Here is a 20056-nt window from a genome sequence, read left to right as displayed (position 1 = left end):
GCTCCCAGCTGCAGCAGTGCACTCTGGCCACACATAGTGCTCAGGAATGTCTCCTCAACCCCACCAGCAGGTTCCGACAGCAGGCAAAATTGTTGAGGATTAGAAGCCCTCAGCGGGGCAAACGCATGCGACAGGCCTGGAGAGCTACTCGCCTCCCCTTCGCTGCCACGGGTTTCTTCATGCCACGTGTGTGGGTCAGGGCCTGGGGCTTCTCAACCCCAAGCGCCCCAAATCAGGTCCTCGTCCTTCTCCAGATGAAGCCAGACGGGGCAAACCAGACCCAGGGTGCATGAACGGCGCAGGGGGCAAAGATGTCTTGGGTCCTCCTAGGAGGAGTGTTGGAGCTGGGCTGAGACCGCTCCCCATGGAAGACAGTCTGGTGCGTCTCCAATCCTTTTAGGCTCTGATATCCTCAGACAGCAAACAGGGCCAAATGACCCGATATCAGGTGGCCACAAAAGCCCTTGTTGACTTCTGACCCATGCGTTGCCCTTTGGATGCACTTCTCCTCTGATAATGTTAACTCCTTTTGTCTACTGGACGCCACGCATTCAAAGGTAAGGCTTCCATTTGTAAAACAAGAACATTGAACCCAGGTTCCCCTCCTCTGGTTAAATTGTCATTGACTTCTTTATTTATCCCTGTGTCTCTCCAGCGCTGACTCCTCATTCACCTGGGCACCGAGTGTTAAAATAAGTCTCCTAGGTTGAAATCTTCATTGATTTCTCCTTCTTGACACAGACGGCATCTTCTCTGCGGCTCCCAAAATTCACGCAAGGAAAAAATCATATACATTTCTCAGATGCTCGGAAGTTTCAAAAGGCCCCAAACAGGAAAAACAACTGCAAACAGACACCTGTGTGTCTGTTTTTTTATCCCATTCCTGTGCAAACCTCGGAATTAATATATCCGCTTTTAGACCTGCGCTAGCGAAAACAGATACAAAGGCATCCAAAACAATAAAAAGAAATATGCTCCGCAGGAAATCTTTGCAACCGTAGACAAGTCATAGGCATCAGTCGGCTCGAGGGAAGGGGAAAAAGGGGGGGAGGAAAGTACGTTTGAAGCCGCACACAAGTTTGGTCTGTAGTCTGGCTTTAGGAATCCTTGGGGAATAAGTAACAGCTGGAAACTTGACAACGAATCCTGGACAGAAAGACTGTCGCCGCAATCGACCCAAAATGTGCGCTGAGTTTCGACTTAAGGGTTGGGAGTCGGAGACTCGCACGCACAAAAAAATATTGTACGCAGGTAAATGCGAAATTCTTCCGTCTGAATGAGAAGGAAAAATTGACTCTGGTCTGAAGGCTTGCGGGCGAGGCGTGGCTGGCACCCAGCTTCCAAAAGCCAACCTAAAAAAGAAAGCCTGCTAGGAAATCCAGGAACCTTTTCTGAAAGCTCCTCCTGAGGTTGTGCAGAACAGCCGGAGCGGATCCAAGTCGGCAAAGCCAAGGCAGGGAGGATGAAAAGAGGTTGCCTGAAACTGGAAGGCTCCAGCAGCAGCAGCAGCGAGTGCCTCAGGGAGAGACGGCACTCCTTCTTCGAAGCAGCAGGGAAGGATCCTGGAGTGGACTCTTTGGTCTCCAAAGAGGGCTGTGTGTTGGGAGAGGTTCCTTTCCACAAAAGACAGCAGGGCTGGATCAGTTCCTTGGAGGGAAAAGAGGGGGAAAGGGAGGGGAAAGAAAACCCTGTGGTTTGCAGCCTGTGCTCTGTGCTCTCTGCCTCCCTCCCCTGGGACTGCCAACACTTTCTACCTGCTGAGTGCTGACACAAAGTGAGGGTGGAGCGGCCCAAGGCAGCAACCCCACCCCCTGAAATGTGGCTCTCTGCGCTCCTAGACTCCCTCTCCTGAGCCACCACTAAACTGCATTCCGCCTTCACACCATCCACAACCAACGTTGCAAGGCCAGGTTCCTTTGAGCCTCCTTTCCAGAGCCAAGGTGGGAAGCCTCCAATCCAGACTCACCGGATCCAGGGACATTTTCAAAGGGAAAGGCTTGGTTCGGCGAAGGTGGGCTTCCGTGGCTTCCTTTGGGGCACTTTTCATGGCACGCTGCCAGCGCAGGGATGGATTCCTGGCTAGACGGATCAGCTTTTCTTCAGCCTTTGCTCATTTCCCTTTGGGAGGTTGTTTTCTCACCGCAAGGATGATCTCAGGTCGCTCTGACGTCAGAGACCTGGCATCTGAGCATTATTCCCCTTTGACATCACTGGGAGGTGAGCAATTCTGTCCAAAGGCGGATGGACAACTTCAAAGGGAGACATTGCAAGTCAAAGGTGTATTTTAGGATGCGGCATGGCATTGAGATTACTAGAAAGTGGAGCATCCTCTGACGTACAAAACCCAGTTGGCTGAATTCAACCGTGCGACAAATTTCAGAGGAGACCCACTTTACCTGAGATAAGGGAAGGAAACTTCAAACCGATCCAAGTTCAGAGTCAGTCAACTTCAGCCCTTGTTTAAGTTTGGCAGCTCTGTCATGGATGTCTTTATTTCAATACCGCAAACTCCTTATACTTCCATTATCTCAGGTCTTGAGAGCCAGTGGAGACCAGGGTTTGAATCCCAAGTCAGCCTGGGCATCCTTGGGCAGGTCACACTCTCTCAGCCCTAGAAGGAGGCAAAGGCAAACCTCACCTGAATCAATCTTGACAAGAAGGTGACCGTCGTATAGGGCCACCATAAGCTGAAAACGACTTGACGGCACGCAACATCCTGAAATGACATCTGATGGAGTTTTTGTTTCCTTTCTTGTTTTAATGTTCAAACTTTGTGAAAATGCAGACCCTCCTTTCCCTTTAGTCGGCTTGCATTCGTAATTCGCTGCCGAACCGAAAACCAAACCCATTTATTTGATCGCTTCTACCAACAAACTAGCCAAAAGAGTAAGCTTATTTGGACTAGTCCATTTATTGTTTACTGACCAAACACATTTGGGCCGAAACTACATCAATAAGGCTGTTTTGGAGAGAGAGAGACCTGAGAGTTTTATTAGCTTCATACAAGACTGTACAGATTTCTTTAGACAGTGCGGACATCCTTTCTCTTACAGATGCTCAAGAGTAAGATAACCAAGCCTAGGAATATGGCAGGAGATCCAGCTCCAGGCCTCTTGTTCTACTAGTCGAAAGACAGGCGGAAAGGCTGTAAAAACTACCATTTCCCAGTCTAATTGAGCCTTAGCAAGGAAGCTTTGATGCTGTCGATCTTCCAGAAAGGACTGGTACAGATATCTCCCTGTAGTCCTGAGCAGGTGGAGCAAAGAAGAAACTCTACCCACAACACTGATATCAGCATTAGTCTGGGGTCAAAAACGTTTCACTAACCTGTTCTGAGTCAGGCACAGGAGCGTCCTGAAATCTCCTTTGGCTACAAGGCTTTGATAGAGCTTGCCTTTGGGACTTTGGTCTCATCCTACCATTCATAGGTCTACTGGGAGACAAGGGATGTAACCGAGGTGTTATCTGTAGATAAGCTACTACTCTTCTCACTGGGTTTCTTTTTTCCCAAGCATCTCCTTTACATATTTTTCACACAGGTAATAAATAGTCTGACTCTAAAAATATGAGCGGATGAGCCTGAAGCACGTTGGCACCATGCTTCATCGTCCATCCACATGTATTCTAGTGCAATTTAAATATATATATCTCTATACTTATAAATATATTAGCAGGAAGACATGCCTTTTAAAAATCTATCGTCAATAAATATATTTACGCTGAACAAGTTAAAAAGAGCTTTCAAAGTCACGTTTTAGCTTATCGATATAAATAAAACAACAGATGCCTTAACTTTAAAGTGCCTCTAGAAGGAGGAAAGCATTAAAATACGAGAAGACACCATTCATTTAAAGGACCCAGCAGCAGCTGTCAAAGGTGGGACAATATCTGCCACCGATAAGCCACAAATGGTCTTTGGACCTGAGATCTTGGGGTGGCAATTGGCTTCGTGGCTGTTAAAACTCATCTTTCTTTCTTTAAATAGATCCCCATGAAATGTTTGGGGGTTTGGGGTCATTGCAGGCAAAGTGTGGACATGTCTCTGCAAACTAAGAAGCATCCTGAATTTGGGACCTCTCCCCAAGGCAGTTAAAATCTCCTGTGTCTCAAGGGACCAGGCAGTCCCATGTTAAAAACTCTGGGCAAATAAATGGTAACATAAGGCAAAACTGGTCTCTAAAAGAATTTAAAACTACTGAAAGAAAGAGGAAAAAACCAAGTCGGGCCTATTTACATGCAAAAACCAAACTAAGAAGAGAAAGAGTTACTAATAACAAGAGAGACGTCCCCCAAGACGTCCCGGCTCTGGCCCAGCTGGAGGCGGCTCAGCATTTGCACACAGCTTTCCACCAACTCTCCTCACTCCCTCAGTTCTTCTTCCTTTGGAAAATGCTCTTGCTTGCAAGCCACATCCACTAGCAGATGGAGATCTAGGAAGAAGGGAAAGGGCGGCTCAGCATTGGCTTTGTAAGATGCACTTCCCTCTTGAGAGTAAGCTGTTTTTTGGGGCGAACCCCCCTCCCTCTGCTGCCTTTGCTCTTGTGGGGCTGTCTGTAAACCTACCCTGGTTCCAAGGTGGAGGAGGAGAGTTCTGGGGAAAGGCTGAGCTCTTCCTTCTCTGCCCTGGCTCCCCATTCCCTCCGGGGGAAAAGCTGATCACTTGGAAAAGGGAAAGACCTTACTATATGGAGGTGGAGGGTAATCGGGGGCTTGGCCTTTACTAACAGCACCCTGCTCTATGTCCTTTCATTCCTTTTTGTCATGTTCAGTTGGCAGGGCCAGTGTGGAAGTCCCCCTGTCTAACCCTGAAGAAAAGACCTTCTAACCCTGATTCCATGGTTCTGTGGTCAAGAGATCAACCATCGTGGATCAGCTTCACTGAGACCAGATTTTTAAAGGCAGCCGTAAAGGCTCTCTCCTAGGTGCTGGACTTATTTAGGGACAGAGTTCATCACCAACTACCTTTAGTCAGCTCTTCTATCTACTTACTCCTGCAGCCCCACTTTGCCACACTCAAAATCTCCCTCTGGCTACAACCCGACATGCCCTTTCCTGTGAGTAAACTCCACTAGTTACACCAGAACTGTCTGATCATTACTATTAGTGCCCGATGAACGAGTAGCTCCAATGGAGTGAAGAAAAGCATGGCACATCCTACCGATAAATTCATCTCGGCAGACTCCGGAAGCCTGCCGTTCTTACCAGGGGATTTGCCCTTCTGCGAGCTGCTCCGTCTTTCTCTGGCTTTGGCTTGGACGGACGAAACGGAGTCTTTAGCGCACTTGCCGAGAGGAGCCACCTCCGAAATGAGGAATCCGATTTGCTCGGAGGTTACAACCGTCTCCGACGGATCGGTCTGGCACTTGCTATTGGGATCAGCCTTCCAAGAAAACAAGACAAGATGCTCACACAACGCAAATTTCTTACCTAGTGAAATATTCACATAAAGATCCTCTCAATGGTCTTTGGAAGCCCCGACTCCAAATTGCCATTCTATCCTTACAACAACCCAGTGAAGTAGCTTGGTTCAAGAGAGACGGGCCCAAGATTATCCAAAGGGAGCTTTGCAGCTGAGTGGCCTTTGGCATTGGAATCTCTGTAGTCCCTCTCACGCTACATAGCACTATGTGACTGCCAGGGCTGAACACTAGGGAATCCTGGGATTTGTAGGTGAGGGTGACACTAAGCACTCTTGGGGTGAGGATTCTAAAAGCCACTTCCTAAACTGCAAATCCCAAGATTCCACAGGAGGTTATGATGTCAGTTAAAGTGTCACCACAGTGTGATAATGGTGTAGTGTGAAAAGTCCCTTAGTTTGAACCCTACTCATAAAGCCACACTGACTCTCCACATTATGGAGAGCAAAATTCATACAATGAATACAATATTCAACTTGCACAGGAAGCATACTGTGATGCCTTCGCAAAAGCATAAACAACGTTGGGAAGACATCATTTTATGAAAGCGCCATTAAAATAGGTTTCGATCCCCGTTTAAATATTGACTCAGAAGGAGACTGAGGCGAAGCCATCTCTGTGGAGTATGCGCGAAAGCCGTGTACCTGCTGCACCTGGCTGAACGGAAGCTCCTCCTGGACAAACACCACGGCCGCTGGGGTGGAAGAGTGGCTCAACTGTTCTTTCAGCTTTGCTTGCGTCTGTGGCGCCGCGGCCACAGGCTGCTGCACTATTTGCGCGGTCGAATTCTCCACAGGCTCAGCGGCGTGGATGGTGTAGATAAACTCTGGGGACTGGGGCAGAGAGCAGGCGATCGCACGATCCGTTTCCACCACGAAGGACGTGATGTCGGAGCCCACGGGGGTCAGAGGCTCGAGGTGGCTGGCCTGGGTGGAAGAAGAGGCGTCGCTGTTGCTCCCGGGGCTCACCAGCAACTGCTGCCCTCGGTTTGGCTGCGAGGTGGGACCCTGGCTCTCCACCGGTTCCACTTTGACCATTTCCAGCTTGGGGGATGAATGCATCTCATCAACAATCTGGAAGACAGCCTCCAGGTTGACTTCCGTCTTCTTGTTCTCATCAGAAGCGTTGCAGGACCAGTTTGAAGACAGAAATTCAACTGGATATGTAGACTGCAATGGTGGAGTCTGGTGAGGCAAAAGATAAGCGAATGACGAAGGCTCCCATGGCTGGCATCCCTAGGTTTTTTGTGGGTTTTGTGGGTTTTTCTAGACCGTGGCCACACAGCCTGAAAAACCCACGAAAAACCCTAAGTGAATGGATTCTGAAAGACTTCCATTTCCCCAACTAAATGATCTATCTGCTTGGCCCAAATGGGTATCAGATTCATATGGAGATATGAATCACAGAATGAAACAGCTCTAATGACTGTAGAATTGTCTGAAGTTCGACAAAAGCATTGAATACCAGCACAAGTCTAGTAGAGATTCAATCTGGACAGGGCTCTTCTGACTTTATTTCTCAGAAACGTTACAAATCATGAAATTGCACAAGTGCTTCCCGGGCGATATGGTCTGAGGGACCGACAATTATGGCTTTCCAGTGTGCCAGAGACTAGTGCTAAATTTGTCTTCATTGTGTACAATTCTTTCTCTCTTTGCTGGAAACAGTCCAGAGGAAGCCAAAGACATACTGATCAGCTTGCTCTGGATGACCAAGGGGGCTTGGGGCCTGTTTTTCTCAACCCACGCCTTTCCTGGGCCACAGAGCAAGCCACTCTTGAAACCACGGTCAAGTTTCCAAAGCAGATTGTGATACGACGTGCCAGGCGTCTCTGCTTTGCAAAGGAAGAAAGGCATATCTCTCACTGGACATGCCAAAAGTGGCTTTTCTGGACCCTAGCCGGCCACTTACCTGGAAATAACTGCAGTGTGTGTAGGTTGAAGGTGTAGGGCTACCACAGCCGCTCAGGGGATCCATGTGGGCCGGTGGAGAGCAACACTGCAATACGGCTGGAAGAGAACGTGGAGACGTTTGTTTTTTAAAAAGCCTTCCAGACATAAACAAAACCCTTGCGGGTTGTATCTTTAGCACATGCTCTAATGTAGCTCCAAGCTAGCCCTAGCCAGGCAATAAACTGCCCACAATGAGGTGGGGTCGGCCCCACTGAAAAACACCTGCAAACCCCTAAAGAAACAGCAAAAGCGCCAGGCTTTTAAAAGCGCCCAAGAACGTTGAGGTCAGCTGCCATTTCATTTTCTAAGCAAACACTCCCGTGCTTCAGTTTGCAGAGTTTTGCTGAATATTTACCCCCCAAAAAAGTCTTATTTTGCCTTCTTCGCTTGGTTTAATTTTTAAGAAATCCATGCTATGCATTCAAAGAAATTAGGACTTTGTAGAAACTCACTACGGGCTGCTAAGAGGTCCAGAAGCATCAATGATTTGTCTGGGTGCACAAGGCTGTTTCTATCCCAAACCCAAGGCCATAGCCTCATTGTAATGATGCATATTATCCCGCCATTTTGTTGCTACTATTAGTAAAGGTGTAGTTAAAAAGGTGGTGCAACTCATGGGGGTGGGATGATCCGATTCTAAATCATTACAATGAAGCTATGGCCTTGGGTTTGGGATGGAAACAGCCTTGCACACCCAGACAAACTGTTGATCCTCCTGGACCTCTTAGCAGCCTTCGATGTTATTGTCACCTTAATGCTGCTGTTTCTATGGATATACCTTAGGTATTACAAACCATAAGCCTTTACTGGTATTATTTGCATATATGAACACAAATCTAAACCTACTACAAGTCACTGAATTAAACATTTCATTGGCGACGGGAGGTTAATGGCCTCGTCCCCACGCGGGTAGCTATGCCCTTTTCTTTTTGCCCAGATATCAATGGATCACAGAGCACATTACCTGTCGGGTAGTAAGCTTGGGAGTACGGCACCGAAGCCGCGTAGCTGGTGTACTTCTGGGAGGAGGTGGCCATGGCCTGGGGCCCTTGCTGGATGTGCACAGACGTGGTGCTGGGCTGCAGGGTGTAGGTCACCTCGGTGGGGAACCTCTGGAGGACCGAGAACGGGACCCCCTTGTCGGAGAAAGCCGAGGTCTCCACCTGGCCAGGGAGCATCCCGAGGGAGTTCTGCCACGTTCTGGGAGGAAGAGGAGTCCGATCTGAGCCTTTCAGGGAGAAGCTGTTTGGGTTGTGCGATGACGGTGACAAGTAGGAATACGGAGAGAGGCTGTCTCGACGGAAAGACCGGTGGAACTGTCCCAGAGTCAGTGGCGCTGGACAGAGGGAGAAAGAGAGATCCAGTAAGTCACTCAGCATCGTGCAGGAGCCCCTCATGCTTTGCTATGTTAAAAGTACATTGTTTAAAAAGTCAATTTCTGTGCATATCGGCTTTAAGGTTTCGGGATGGAAACGTTTGTTCGGTTTCCATGTCCCTGGAGCAACGTCCAATTCTCACTTTGCAAGTGGTAATGGAACGAAGCATCTCTTGCCAAAGAAATCTGTTTGTGCCTGAGACTCAACATTTATTTTGGAAAGGGAAAATTGTGCACCCAACCGTACACGCATTTGGAAAAGGCACATGACTAAATACGCAAAATGGGGCAAACATGCTTCAGTCAATGGAAAACAGTCAATGGATTCTCAGAAAAACACACAGGTCTGTGTGTGGAATGAAAAAGAAGTCTTGCAACCTGAGAATCTAGAACTGGAACGGAACAAGAAGGCCAGAGAAACAAGAATGGGAATGCCGATCTTCACATTCTTATTCAGGACCAGTTCTCATTCATCTTGTGAAAAGCAAAAGCCTTCAAGCAACTCCCTTGTTATGGGCTGCAGAGGGAAACGCTTTCATACTTAGGTTTTGGCATCATGTTGTCCGGACGCTCTCACAACTGAGTGAAGAGGAGGCTAAAGGGACACACACAGCTTGAACAGCCAGTTCAGGATGCAAAGGTACCATTTCCACATTGAGACAATGGCTACAGCCGCACTGTGGACATGATCCGGTTTGACACCACTTTAACTGCCATGGCTCATGGAAGAGACCTAGATGTGAATGATCCTCAATGTTTCACTCGCTCCAGTGCCAGAAATTTAGGGAACCGAAGGTAAAATTTCAGGAGGGGCAGAAATCCTAAAGGGGAAACCAATGCTCCCCATTTTTGTCCCCTTGTATCTACATCCCTGGGCTCCTTATTCAAAGGTATGACTAGCCTTCAGTAGCAAAGAGGGCAGAATCCTGTGGCACCTTAACACTAACCCATTACTTATAGCATGCGATGGAGTGGGCTATAGTCTGGAACCAAATGTTATAAGGTGCTACAGGGCTCACCTTCCTTTTGGGTTTGAGGGTTTGTACGCTAAATATTAGACCCAGTCACTAGAGCACCCTACAGAAGATGGCGGAGAGGAAGGGATGTCGTATTTTGAAGGGGTGTCACACTGAGGAAGGAGCAAGCTTGTTTTCTGCTGCTCCAGAGAGTAGGACCCAGAGCAATGGGTGCACACTGCAGGGAAAGAGATCCCACCTCAACCTTAGGAAGAACTTCTTGAGGCTAAGAGCTGTTTGAAGGTGGAAGACGCTGCCTCAGGAGGTGGTGGTCTCCTTCTTTGGGGGGTTTTAAGCAGAGGCTGGGTGGCCATCTGTCTGTCCCAAGGAGGGCTTGGACGCATGGCAGAATGGACTTGGACAGCATGGCCCTTAGGATTCTAGGAAAGGAGAGGAGATACAAGAGGAGGGGGAGCAAAGAGGACAACGGCTGGGATGGCGAGAAGGGCTCCAGTTTGTTCGTGAAGGTTTGTTTCCTGCTGCTTTGGGGTATTTTTAAACAGTGGCACACCTATCTGGAAAACCACAACTCTCTGCGGCAAGAGAGAGCATGAGATGCTGTGACGCACTGTGACAAACTGTAGGAAAAGGGATCCAAATGATCCGGTGGTACACAAAGGTCTAAATCCAACGCCTAGTTCCTACTCTGAATGACTTACTCTCTCTCTAATAACATCTGGAGGACTGCAAGATTTATACCATGGCTGCATTTCATCCATGGGATTTACCAAAGCGTGGCTTACAGTTTAATACTTCTATTTGGACTCAGACTTTAATGAACACATTACTGAGATTGATAGATAACACTGACTGATAATAAAACCAAGGAGGACCACATTGACCGAGATACAGACTGTCCCATTCGCTACAACGCAGTTCCTTTATATCCTATTAATTCCGGTGCACTGAAAGAACGCTCACAGTTTCTGAGCCTTTCAAATGAGAAAGAGCTCAGGAGAGGGCGCACTTGGTTGCATGGTGCCTCCGATTAAGAGATTCCTCAAAAACCACACTTCCCAGCATCCTTTGAGAAAAGCCAGCTGGAAGCTGGGAGCAACGAGGGCAGCATAAATAATGTCCATTATGTGAAGGGGCTGGAAGGACAGGGATTTGCTGGAGGCAAGCGACAGAAGTCAGGAGATGTGCAAATAGAGGGAGATGTGCAAATAGCGGGCCCTTTTTCATGGCACTGAAGAAGGGGAAAGGAAGAGAAAACTGTGCGCATGATGCGCACACTGCTTTGGCCACTTTCCCCCTGGCCTTTGCTGGCCGGTGGGTTTCAAACTGGATCCCTTCCCGCCTTGGGCATGGATTTAAACCTGTGGGAGGTTTATGTGATTCACAGATCCAGGGGGGGGGGGCATTTATTTGGGGTCAGTTTGGCGCAAAGACCATGTGCGTCTAGGGCAAAGTGGCCAGATATCCTAACCACAAATGCGGATGAGGTGCCGCAAAACGTAGGACATGCAAGAAAAACACAAGACATTGCCGAATACAAGCTAAAGAGACTCATATAAATACAAATGCCTGCTTCTCGGTCCTGTTCAAAATGGAGGCTGTTTTGGGATCCCTCCCGGACAAAAGGGCGAAACGTTTGAAGGAGGGCATGTCTGGCCAGCCTGGTGGAAGGGACTGTCCAGACTAAAGGGGACTCTGCTGCGGTTCTGGAAAGGCAGACTTGGAAGAGGGAGGTTAGATTGAGCGAGTTCTCAAACCCATAATTTAACCTTATTTTTAAACCCGGCTGGGAAGCATGGGAGAGGGAAGGACGTGGCGTCCCACGCAGGGACCAAGCGCTTGTCCGCTTTTGAGGTGCCCACAGGCGGGCAAGGGCACTTGTGTTTCAACGCCAGGCCTTTGGCAAAGGAAGGAGGCAGCAATGCTCACCCGGGCTTTGCTCTGGGGCCACAACAAACCATGGCAGCTAAAGTGGTGTCAAGCCAGACTATTTCTGCAGCCCAAAGAGTGGCACTTATCCGGCGCAACACCTATCCTTTTTGCTCTTCGAGCCAGAAGGATGTGCGCCTGCAGAAATCCTAATGTTGTGTCCTCCTCTCCAGGGGGTTGTTCCTTGCTTTTTTTTGGGGGGGGGGTTTACAACTCCCAGAAACCCCCAGCCAGCATGATGGTGGGATTCTGGGAGTTACAATCTCCCTGTGCATCTTTGCTTTGTTGTAAAATAAGGCGCCATCTCCCAAACAGATGTGCTCCAGCTGCGTCGGACTACCACTCCCAGAATCCAGGTGTGTTGTGCTCCTGGTTTGCATCAATGCGACGCCTCTCTTCCATGCTTTTTGAGCCGGAAGGTTTCTGTGAAACTCCTGGATTCTGGAAGCTGTAGTCCAAGACACTTTGTGGTTCCAAGGGGTCTTCTGGCCCTTAGAGATGCTCCTAGGATCCCTGCATCCCATTGCCTTCTGTCAGTGTGGCTGCTGCCCAAGGGACAATGGGAGCTGTAGTCCTAAGAGCATCTAGAGAAGGCCAAGGGCTCTCCATCACTATCCTGCTCTGTTAACTGGGTGCCTTTTCCATGACCAGACTTTTTTGGGGGGTGGGAAGGAACAATGGGAGCTGTAGTCCCAAGAACATCTTGGGAAGACCATTCCTTGCCCTGTTAACTGAGGAGGCTTGTATGTGTGTGTTTTTCTCCACCATGAACGGACCTTTGCAGGAGGGAAGGTACAAGAGATGTTCCCTACATGGTTGCTGGTTGGGAATGATGGGAGTTGTACTCCCAAGAGCATCTTGGGAAGAACAACCTGTGCTCTGTTAACTGGGGATGCTATTTGTGTGTGTGTGTGTTTTTCCCCATGACCATAACTTTGTGGGAATGAAGTTACAATTTACAGAGGGAGGCGATGAGGATTCTGGGCATGGCACTCCATTCCAAAGCCTACCCAGGATCTTCCCATGACTTCAGGAAATGATGGGAGTCGTAGTCCCAAGAGCATCTTGGGGAGACCAACTGGGGATGCTTGTGTGTGTGTGTTTTCCATAAGCAGACCTTTGCACTGGGGAAGTTACAATCCCCAGGATCAGAGGGGAGGCAGACCCTCCCAGTATCCTCAAACCAAGGATAATGGGCATGGTGCTCCCCTTTGAAAGCCTACCCTGGATCTTCCCATGACCTGAGGGAGCCTGCTGGCTGGGAATGATGGGAGCTGTACTCCCAAGAGCATGCTTTTGTGTGTGTTTGTGTGTGTGTTTTCCCCATAAGCAGACCTTTGCAGGAGGGAAGTTATATGCCCCAGGATCAAGGGGGGGGGGCAGACCCTCCCAGTATCCTCAAACTGGGGGGATACTGGGCATGGCACTCCCCTCCAAAGCTTACTGAAGATCTTCGCATGACCTCAAGAAGTGATGGGAATCGTAGTCCCAAAAGCATCTTGGGGAGGCCAAGTGGGGATGCTTGTGTATGTTTTCCATAAGCAGACCTTTACAGGAGGGAAGCTACAATTTGGGAAGGCCAACTGGGGATGCTTTTTGTGTGTGTGTTTTCCTTGGAGGAGGGAAGTTACAATGTGGAGATGGGAGGAGGAGGAGACGCAGACCCTCCCAGTATCCTCAAACTGGGGATACTGGGCATGGCGCTCCCCTCCAAAGCTTACTCAAGGTCTTCCCGTGACCTCAGGGAGCCTGCTGGCTGGGAGTGATGGGATTTGTACTCCCAAGAGCATGCTTTTGTATGTGTTTCTTCCCCATAAGCAGACCTTTGCTGCGGGGAAGCTACAGTTTGGAGAGGAGGGAAGGCAGACCCTCCCAGTATCCTCAAACCGGGGATACTGGGCCTGGCGCTCCCCTTCCAAAGCTGGAGGCGGAGGCTGAGCATGTGCAGAGAGGCCTTGTTTGCACATGGCCAGGCCCTTTTGTGAGCCACTGTTTTCCTATATTGAAACGTGTCTTCTCTTTGCTGTGTCTCTTCTTATGTGTCTCCTCACCAGGCTTGGTGCCGTTGTGGCCCTTGGCCTGCCCCACAGGGCTGTTGTTGTGGTGCTGATGGTGGTGAACCAAGAGGCCTTCCCCGCCGGGGTGTTGTTGTTGCGGCTGCGCTTGCGGCGACTGCGGCGAAGAGGAGGGATGCTGCTGATGTTGTTGTTGCATCGCCGTTGTGGGTTGTTGCTGATGGTGTAGTGAGGTGCTGAGGAGGCGCTGGAAGCGGTTGGGGGGCCGGCTGGTGACCTCCAGGCCGGCGGCCAGCTTGGCCTTGTTGGCGCTGGTCAGGCGCTTGAGGTGGACCAGGAGGTCCGGCCGGTCCCGGCGGAAGTGGGGGCTGTGGAAGTGGTGCAGGGGGCCTCCTGGGGAGGAAGGGCCAGAGCCAGAGCCAGGGCCAGAGGCGGAGGAGCAGGAGGAGGAAGCACCGCAAACATGGCTGCCAGTGCTACTCCCAGTGCTACTCCCAGGAGTACCTCCTCCTCCTCCTCCTCCTCCTCCTCCTCCTCCTGGAGGGCCTAAAACCACCTTCCTGAAGCCGTAGAGATTGAGCTGGCGGATGAAACTGGTGAAGTTGGTGGTTTTGAACAACTCTGGCGAGGCCTGAGAAGGAGGAGGAGGAGGCGAGGAAGAGGAGGAGGAGGAGGCAGCCATGGCAGGCGGAGCAGGAGGGGCAGCGGCCATGGAGGCCACGCCGTCCCCGCCGCCGCCTCCTCCTGCTCCTCCTCCTCCGTTGTTGGAGCTTCCTCCTCCGTTGCTACTCCCTGCTCCTCCTGCTCCGGCCCCGAGGAGCTCGGCCTCGAACAAGGGCTGGTCGATGAGGAGGCCTTCTCCCCGGGCGTCCCAGCGGATGGAGCGGAACCGGGGGCTGTTCACCAGGCGCCAGAGCTTGGCCGGGAAGTTGTTGGGGTTGATCGGGGCCGCCGCCGCCGCCGCCGCCGCCACGGCAGCCACCGCCGACAGCAGAGGGTCCTCCATGGGCCAAACAAGAAGGAAGCCCGCTCTATGTATCCCTATCGCTCGCCTCTCAAGGAAGGCCTCCGCCCTCCATCTTGAGAGAGAGAGAGAGAGCGCTCGCTATATGTTCCTGACAGGAATCTAGAAGGCCTCCGCCTTCGGCGCCTCCCTCCCTCCCTCCGCGCTCTTGCCCAGCCGCTTCGGCCCCAACGGAGACGCCGCGAGGAGGAGGCCGCCCCCCGCGCCCCCAACGGACGCCGCCGTCAATCACCCGCGCCCCGTTCGACGCCTCTGGCTGCTAGGCCCCAGCCAGGCCTCGCTTCCTTGGGCCACTCGGAATAATAAAGGCCTTACGTATCGCAAGCACCAGCATCCCCCACAAAACACACACACAGGCCTCTTGCTAGGATTCATACATACATACATACATGCAGTTATATAACCATAGGTATTATATGTTAAACACACAGGCCTCATCCCTTCCAGTAACCTCTTCTGTGGTCACTATATATATATATATATATATACACACACACACACTATTTAAGCACACAGGGCTCTTCCCTTCAAGTAACCTCCTCTGTGGTCACTTTGCTTAAAAAAATAATATATTGTATCACAAACACCATTTTATATATAAGTCCTTTGGGGCCTTGTATCACAAACATCATTATATATATATATATATATATATACATATGCAGACACACACACAGTACTCTGTGTGTGTGTGTGTATATATATACGTATATATCTCTGTGTATGTATGTGTGTGTGTGTGTATATATATATATATAGACTTCATATATAGGCCTGAAGTCCCCACACAATAGTAGTGTTGGGAGGTGTAGTGCCTCCCCATCAAGTAAATTCTTCTCTGTTGGGGACACATGCAGACTTTTAAACAAAACAAAATAAAATTGAATTCCAAGCTGTCTATTATTATTATTGTTGTTGTTGTTGTTTGCCTGCAGTTCCCAGAATCCCCCCAACACGCCTATGGCCTCAAAAGCTCCCCCCAGCCCCAAGAAGTGGATAAAAGTCAGTTCTGTTGTGTGTACTACGAGTATTTAAATAAACAAAATAAAACACAAAAAAATACAAGTGTCTTAAATATCCAAGCTTGAGGGTATTTATTCATTTGCGCACCTCAAGGGTTTGTGTATGCCAAATCCCAGCATTTGTGTACTAGAAGTCCCCCTGTGTTTGGGGCATTCTGGGAGCTGCAGTAGTCAACTTGCTTTGAGGAGCATTTTGGGGAGGACTTCTAGCCCTAGTCCCTGGAAGCAAAGCTTAATTTCCAGCCCACTCCTTAAAAAGAAATACAGAAATCCATTTCCTATAGAAGCTATTCTTATGGGCTCATAACTCCCAGAATCCCCCACTCTTATGGGCTGTGGGTGTTTGGGGGCATTCTGGGAGTTGTAGTGACTTGGCAGTTGGGGCGGTTGTAGTCCTCATCCATGGAAAAGAGCACCTTTTGGCCCACTCTGTTTCGATAAATAAACACAAAAACCACTTACTTTCAGGTGTCCTTTGGGTTTGCTGGCAACTCCCAGAATCCCCCACACACACTTCCAGGGTGCCATTTTGTGAAGCTGTAGTAGCCGCCCCCGAGTAACTTTCTCAGAGTTCCCTTGAAGGAGTTGCCTACTCCCTGTTAGAATTAAATACAAGCCGTTTACTTCCAGCTGCCCTTTCAATTGCTCCCAGCTGGGCATAGTTGGGGCATTCTGGGAGCTGTAGTAGTTGCTCCCCAGAGTAAATTTCCACCTCATGCAGAACTCGACTATGGCTGTTACTTCTAATAAAAATGTAAATTAAAATTGGAATATTAAAGCCATTTCTTCCAGATATCCAAAACAATCATCTGAGAACCTCCTCCTCAATGGCTCTATGAGGCTCCTTGCGCCACAAAATGGCAGCCAGTTAAGCGTTCTTGGAACGGAGAAGATGGCACCTTCCCCGGATCATATAATCCTCCTCTTAAATACTTACAGCCAACCCTCCGGATCCACGGATTCTTTATCGAGCTTGAAAATAGTCATATATACAAACGGATCCCCAAATGCAACCCTCCCTTATACCTGGGATTAGGGCCCCTTTGGTCCGGTAATCCCTAGAAGAAGGCCATTCGAAAGTAAGGCATCCCGACAAAGCAGCACTAATATAGAGATTTTATTCAACCGTATTGAATTTCTTACAGCACATTTGTTTCGTCACAAAGCTACCGATCTCGTTTCGGAGTTGTTGGGTCGTTTTGTGTTGTGTTTTTCCCCGTTTGGTTTTGCTCGGAGACGGAGACGCGAAATCCACGAGCGCCAAAAAAAAGCCATTTTGGATTCAACCGTGGCTGACTTCTCTCGCTTTCTGATGTTTGCCGTTTTACGTCTGTGCAAATGAGCCGAACGTGGAACCGGATCGGAACTCTCCTCCTCCTCCTCCTCCTCCTTGCATCCCTTTGTACAAAGTTCGTAGTAGTATGGCCAAATGTTGTTATGTTTTTAAAAACCGGAGATCCCGCCTTTTGCTAATACGAAGTTTCCTCTCTTTCCTTCCCTGGCAATTCAGGGAGATCCAGTGTCGCGAGATGAATTTAGGCTTAACATGACCCGACGCAGGCAGAAGTGCGGAAGATATTTAGAGGAACAAAAGACGGCTGACAAGGGTTTAAAAAAGCAGACTTTCTGGCAAGGATTCGTCCTGGGTGCCAGGATTTTGGGCAAAGGAGACACCCTTCTCCTCACAGTTATGTCCATTTCCTTGTCTCCTTGAGGATACAATCGATGGTGAACACAACTCACGGAGACCAGCAAAAACCTCAACTGCTTGCATTCCACACTCGCTTTCTAAACCATTTCAGTTTGCTTGGATGACAGCAAAAGCCATGTGTTTGCCTTGAAGATGCTATTGAACTGCAGCTCCCATTAGCTATCCAAAAAGGGGGCCATGGGAAATGCAATCCAGTAACACCTTGAGGGCCACACACTCACCGTCTTGCGATAACTCAGGGTTGCCGAACCATAAAGACAGTGTTGACTGACGTTGGAACGGACTGGGAAGCGTTCTTGGCATGGATGGATGACGGTCCATCTTGTCCCCTCGCAACAGGGCTGGCGTTCCTTCTCCCTTCCTCGCTCACACAACTGGCACCCCACCCAGACTACGCTTTTAAGTGCAGAGAAATAAACATTAGCAGCAGTTTTGGACTGAGACCCTCAAAAGCACACTAGACAGCACATTCCAGGAGGTCTAGAAATCCCACAAAGCCTGCCCTCCTCCGGTTTGCAGGGTTAGAAGCGCAACCCGAAATAAGGGAGACACAAGTGCAGCATAAGGGGCGGGGGACGCACGCCGTGGGGAGCTCAAGACGTCTCTTCCCTGGAGAGCCCCAATGGGCGCCCCATAACACAGCGGGCAAGATGTGGAACAAGCCCAAACTTTGCTTTCCCACTGGGACAGAGTCTACTCCATGACAGGAATTTGTAAAGATCCCTTCCGCTTGAGAAGGGAACCCCTTCCGCTTCCCGCTGGCAACCTTGAGCCATCCCAAGGAAGTGGCTAGCAAGCCAAAAGCAGGCTCCCGCTGATCTCTGGGGCTGCCATTTTTGTTCTTGTGCAATCCAGGTGGGGGAAAAGAAGGGTCTGATGCCAACCAAGCCTTTCTCTCGCTCTCGGGGAGCCCAGCGTAGAGTAGTCGACACGCCGCGCGGCCCATCAACCCTCAGAAGGAAAAGACAACCGTGCGGTCTCCGAGTGAGCCTCGCGGGTCGTCTTCAGAGCACAAACAGTACCATAGCGTGGGCCATATCACACTTTTTTTAATCCAATTTCCTCATCTCCAATACACAGGGCACCAAGTGGGGTGGGTTTGGGGGAGTTGGGAGAGAAATCGCCGCCAAGTGCATACGCGGCTCGGTGACCAAGTGCTGCGCAACCGACCGACCGACCTCCTCGGCTGCCACAGCGGAGGCAGCCTTCTCCTTCCAGTCCACCGAGTCGGGGGGGGAAAGGCTGGGCTCGGGCAAGGTTTTCCCCTCGTCTGGCCTTCAGCTGGAAGCCGTGGCGATGGGCTTCTTCAAATGCTGGCTCATCAGTTCCCTGGCGCGAGAGACCTGGATGTGATCGTAACAGGAGTTGCAGACGAGGACCGGGTCGTAGAGCTGCTGGTCCGGAATGGGCAACTTGAGATGGCAGCAGCCGGCACAGAAGACGTTCCCACAGTTCCTGGAAGGAAAAGAGAAAGAAGAGGGCGGCGGTGACACTGGGGCTTTGAACTATGGAGGCAGAGAAACTGAGAAGTAGAATCTTCCCTGGCACAAGGCAAGCTCTGGCCATCCCATCCGAGGTCCTCAGAAACCAAAGGGAAACCACAGCTCCATGTGTAGAGAGTTGTAGTTCCTCCCTGGTGCCTGTTGGATGCTGAACTGAGGATAAAGTACTAAGGCTTACACTTATGCGGGGAAAACAGAGGAGGAATGGAAGAAATAAATATAGGTCCTTGCAATAAATGACACAAAGGTCTCCAAGGTCTGTGGCTGGAAAACACATTTGCCTCAAACTATACCCAAAACGTAGCTGGGATCTCCTGCTACCCTTGTCTTCCAGCACCTCATCCATGCCTTTCTTCAAAGGCAAACGGTTGCCTTTCCACTCAGTTTAATATAGTTCCCTTTCTACCCAGTTTCTCTGCCCCAGCAGCTTTACTTTCCAACTACACAATTTGGAGTGCATTTATCAAAGGGAGAGGAAGGCTAAGAACGAAAACCGAGAAGACCAACGGCGAGATTTCAGCGCAACCGCTGAGCCTTACCTGCAGTGATGCCTGCGTTTGGCTAGCCAGAACTCACAGTCACAGTTAAAGCAGTGTGAGGCCATGTGGTCTGGGACCCAGCGTGTGACCTGCAAGAAATGAGTGTGTCAAGTCCGATTTCAGTAATGCTGACAACATCGAAAGACAACCATGAGGGAGCAACAACTTTCCCCTGGAATACTTTAAAGGGTTGTTAGGCCAGGGAGTGCTGTGTCTCAGGCGTTACATTTTCAAATGGAGGGAAGCAGATCTTGAGGGTTTGCAAATATCTGACTCCTTCAGGCAATGAAAATGGGGACTATATATCACGTTTGCTATCTATGTAGCAGCTTCTATTGGGCCAGCCCCTTGAGACATCTTGCAGGGAAATGTGACGTACCTCGGTTTCTCTTCTGTCGACAGGCTCCCAGCTTGTTTCCGATAGACAGTCTTCGCTGTGGTCTGAATAGAAATCCTCATTTTCACTGCCGTCCGACTCCTTGAGGCAAGTCTGCAAGGGAAGCCACAGCAAACATCTCTTTACATTTAGGAACATTTCCAGATCCCTCTTGAACCTCTCATTCACCCTAAAGGCAAAAACCTTCACTCTCACTGAG

General features: G+C 49.8%; 2 protein-coding genes across 4 annotated transcripts in view; both read right to left on the bottom strand.

Moving 5' to 3' along the window:
- Positions 1 to 4323: 4323 nt before the first annotated feature.
- Positions 4324 to 14869, bottom strand: HSF5 (heat shock transcription factor 5). Its single transcript, XM_089493366.1, has 6 exons — positions 13699 to 14869; positions 8334 to 8705; positions 7329 to 7426; positions 6062 to 6601; positions 5203 to 5380; positions 4324 to 4430 (listed from the first exon to the last, which is right to left on the bottom strand). The coding sequence occupies exons 1-6, from the start codon at positions 14666 to 14668 to the stop codon at positions 4360 to 4362; spliced, it is 2229 nt and encodes a 742-aa protein (XP_089349492.1). The 5' UTR covers positions 14669 to 14869; the 3' UTR covers positions 4324 to 4359.
- A 1948-nt stretch (positions 14870 to 16817) lies between these two features.
- Positions 16818 to 20056, bottom strand: part of MTMR4 (myotubularin related protein 4) — a 38448-nt gene continuing 35209 nt past the window's right edge. For all 3 annotated transcript variants that reach the window (XM_089493278.1, XM_089493279.1, XM_089493277.1), the window contains 3 exons: positions 19840 to 19950; positions 19461 to 19549; positions 16818 to 18874 (listed from right to left, as the gene is read on the bottom strand). In XM_089493278.1, coding sequence (XP_089349404.1) covers positions 18697 to 18874; positions 19461 to 19549; positions 19840 to 19950 — 378 coding nt within the window. In that variant the 3' untranslated portion in view covers positions 16818 to 18696. The remainder of the gene's footprint in view (positions 18875 to 19460; positions 19550 to 19839; positions 19951 to 20056) is intronic.

Source organism: Sceloporus occidentalis, unplaced genomic scaffold (assembly GCF_023333645.1).
Source record: "Sceloporus occidentalis isolate IW3139 unplaced genomic scaffold, rSceOcc1.0.p SCAF_64, whole genome shotgun sequence".
Classification (NCBI taxonomy): domain Eukaryota; kingdom Metazoa; phylum Chordata; class Lepidosauria; order Squamata; family Phrynosomatidae; genus Sceloporus; species Sceloporus occidentalis.
This window is presented reverse-complemented; position numbering and strand designations above follow the sequence as displayed.

What these genes read in the sequence shown, in the direction of transcription:
- HSF5 (XM_089493366.1), bottom strand. Translation starts at nt 14,668, where the DNA reads ATGGAGGACCCTCTGCTGTCGGCGGTGGCTGCCGTGGCGGCGGCGGCG. An exon ending in CCACAACGGCACCAAGCCTG is followed by an intron (nt 8,706 to 13,698) that starts GTGAGGAGACAC and finishes CCCTCTGTCCAG; the next exon opens with CGCCACTGACTCTGGGACAG. An exon ending in CGTTCAGCCAGGTGCAGCAG is followed by an intron (nt 5,381 to 6,061) that starts GTACACGGCTTT and finishes TTTTCTTGGAAG; the next exon opens with GCTGATCCCAATAGCAAGTG.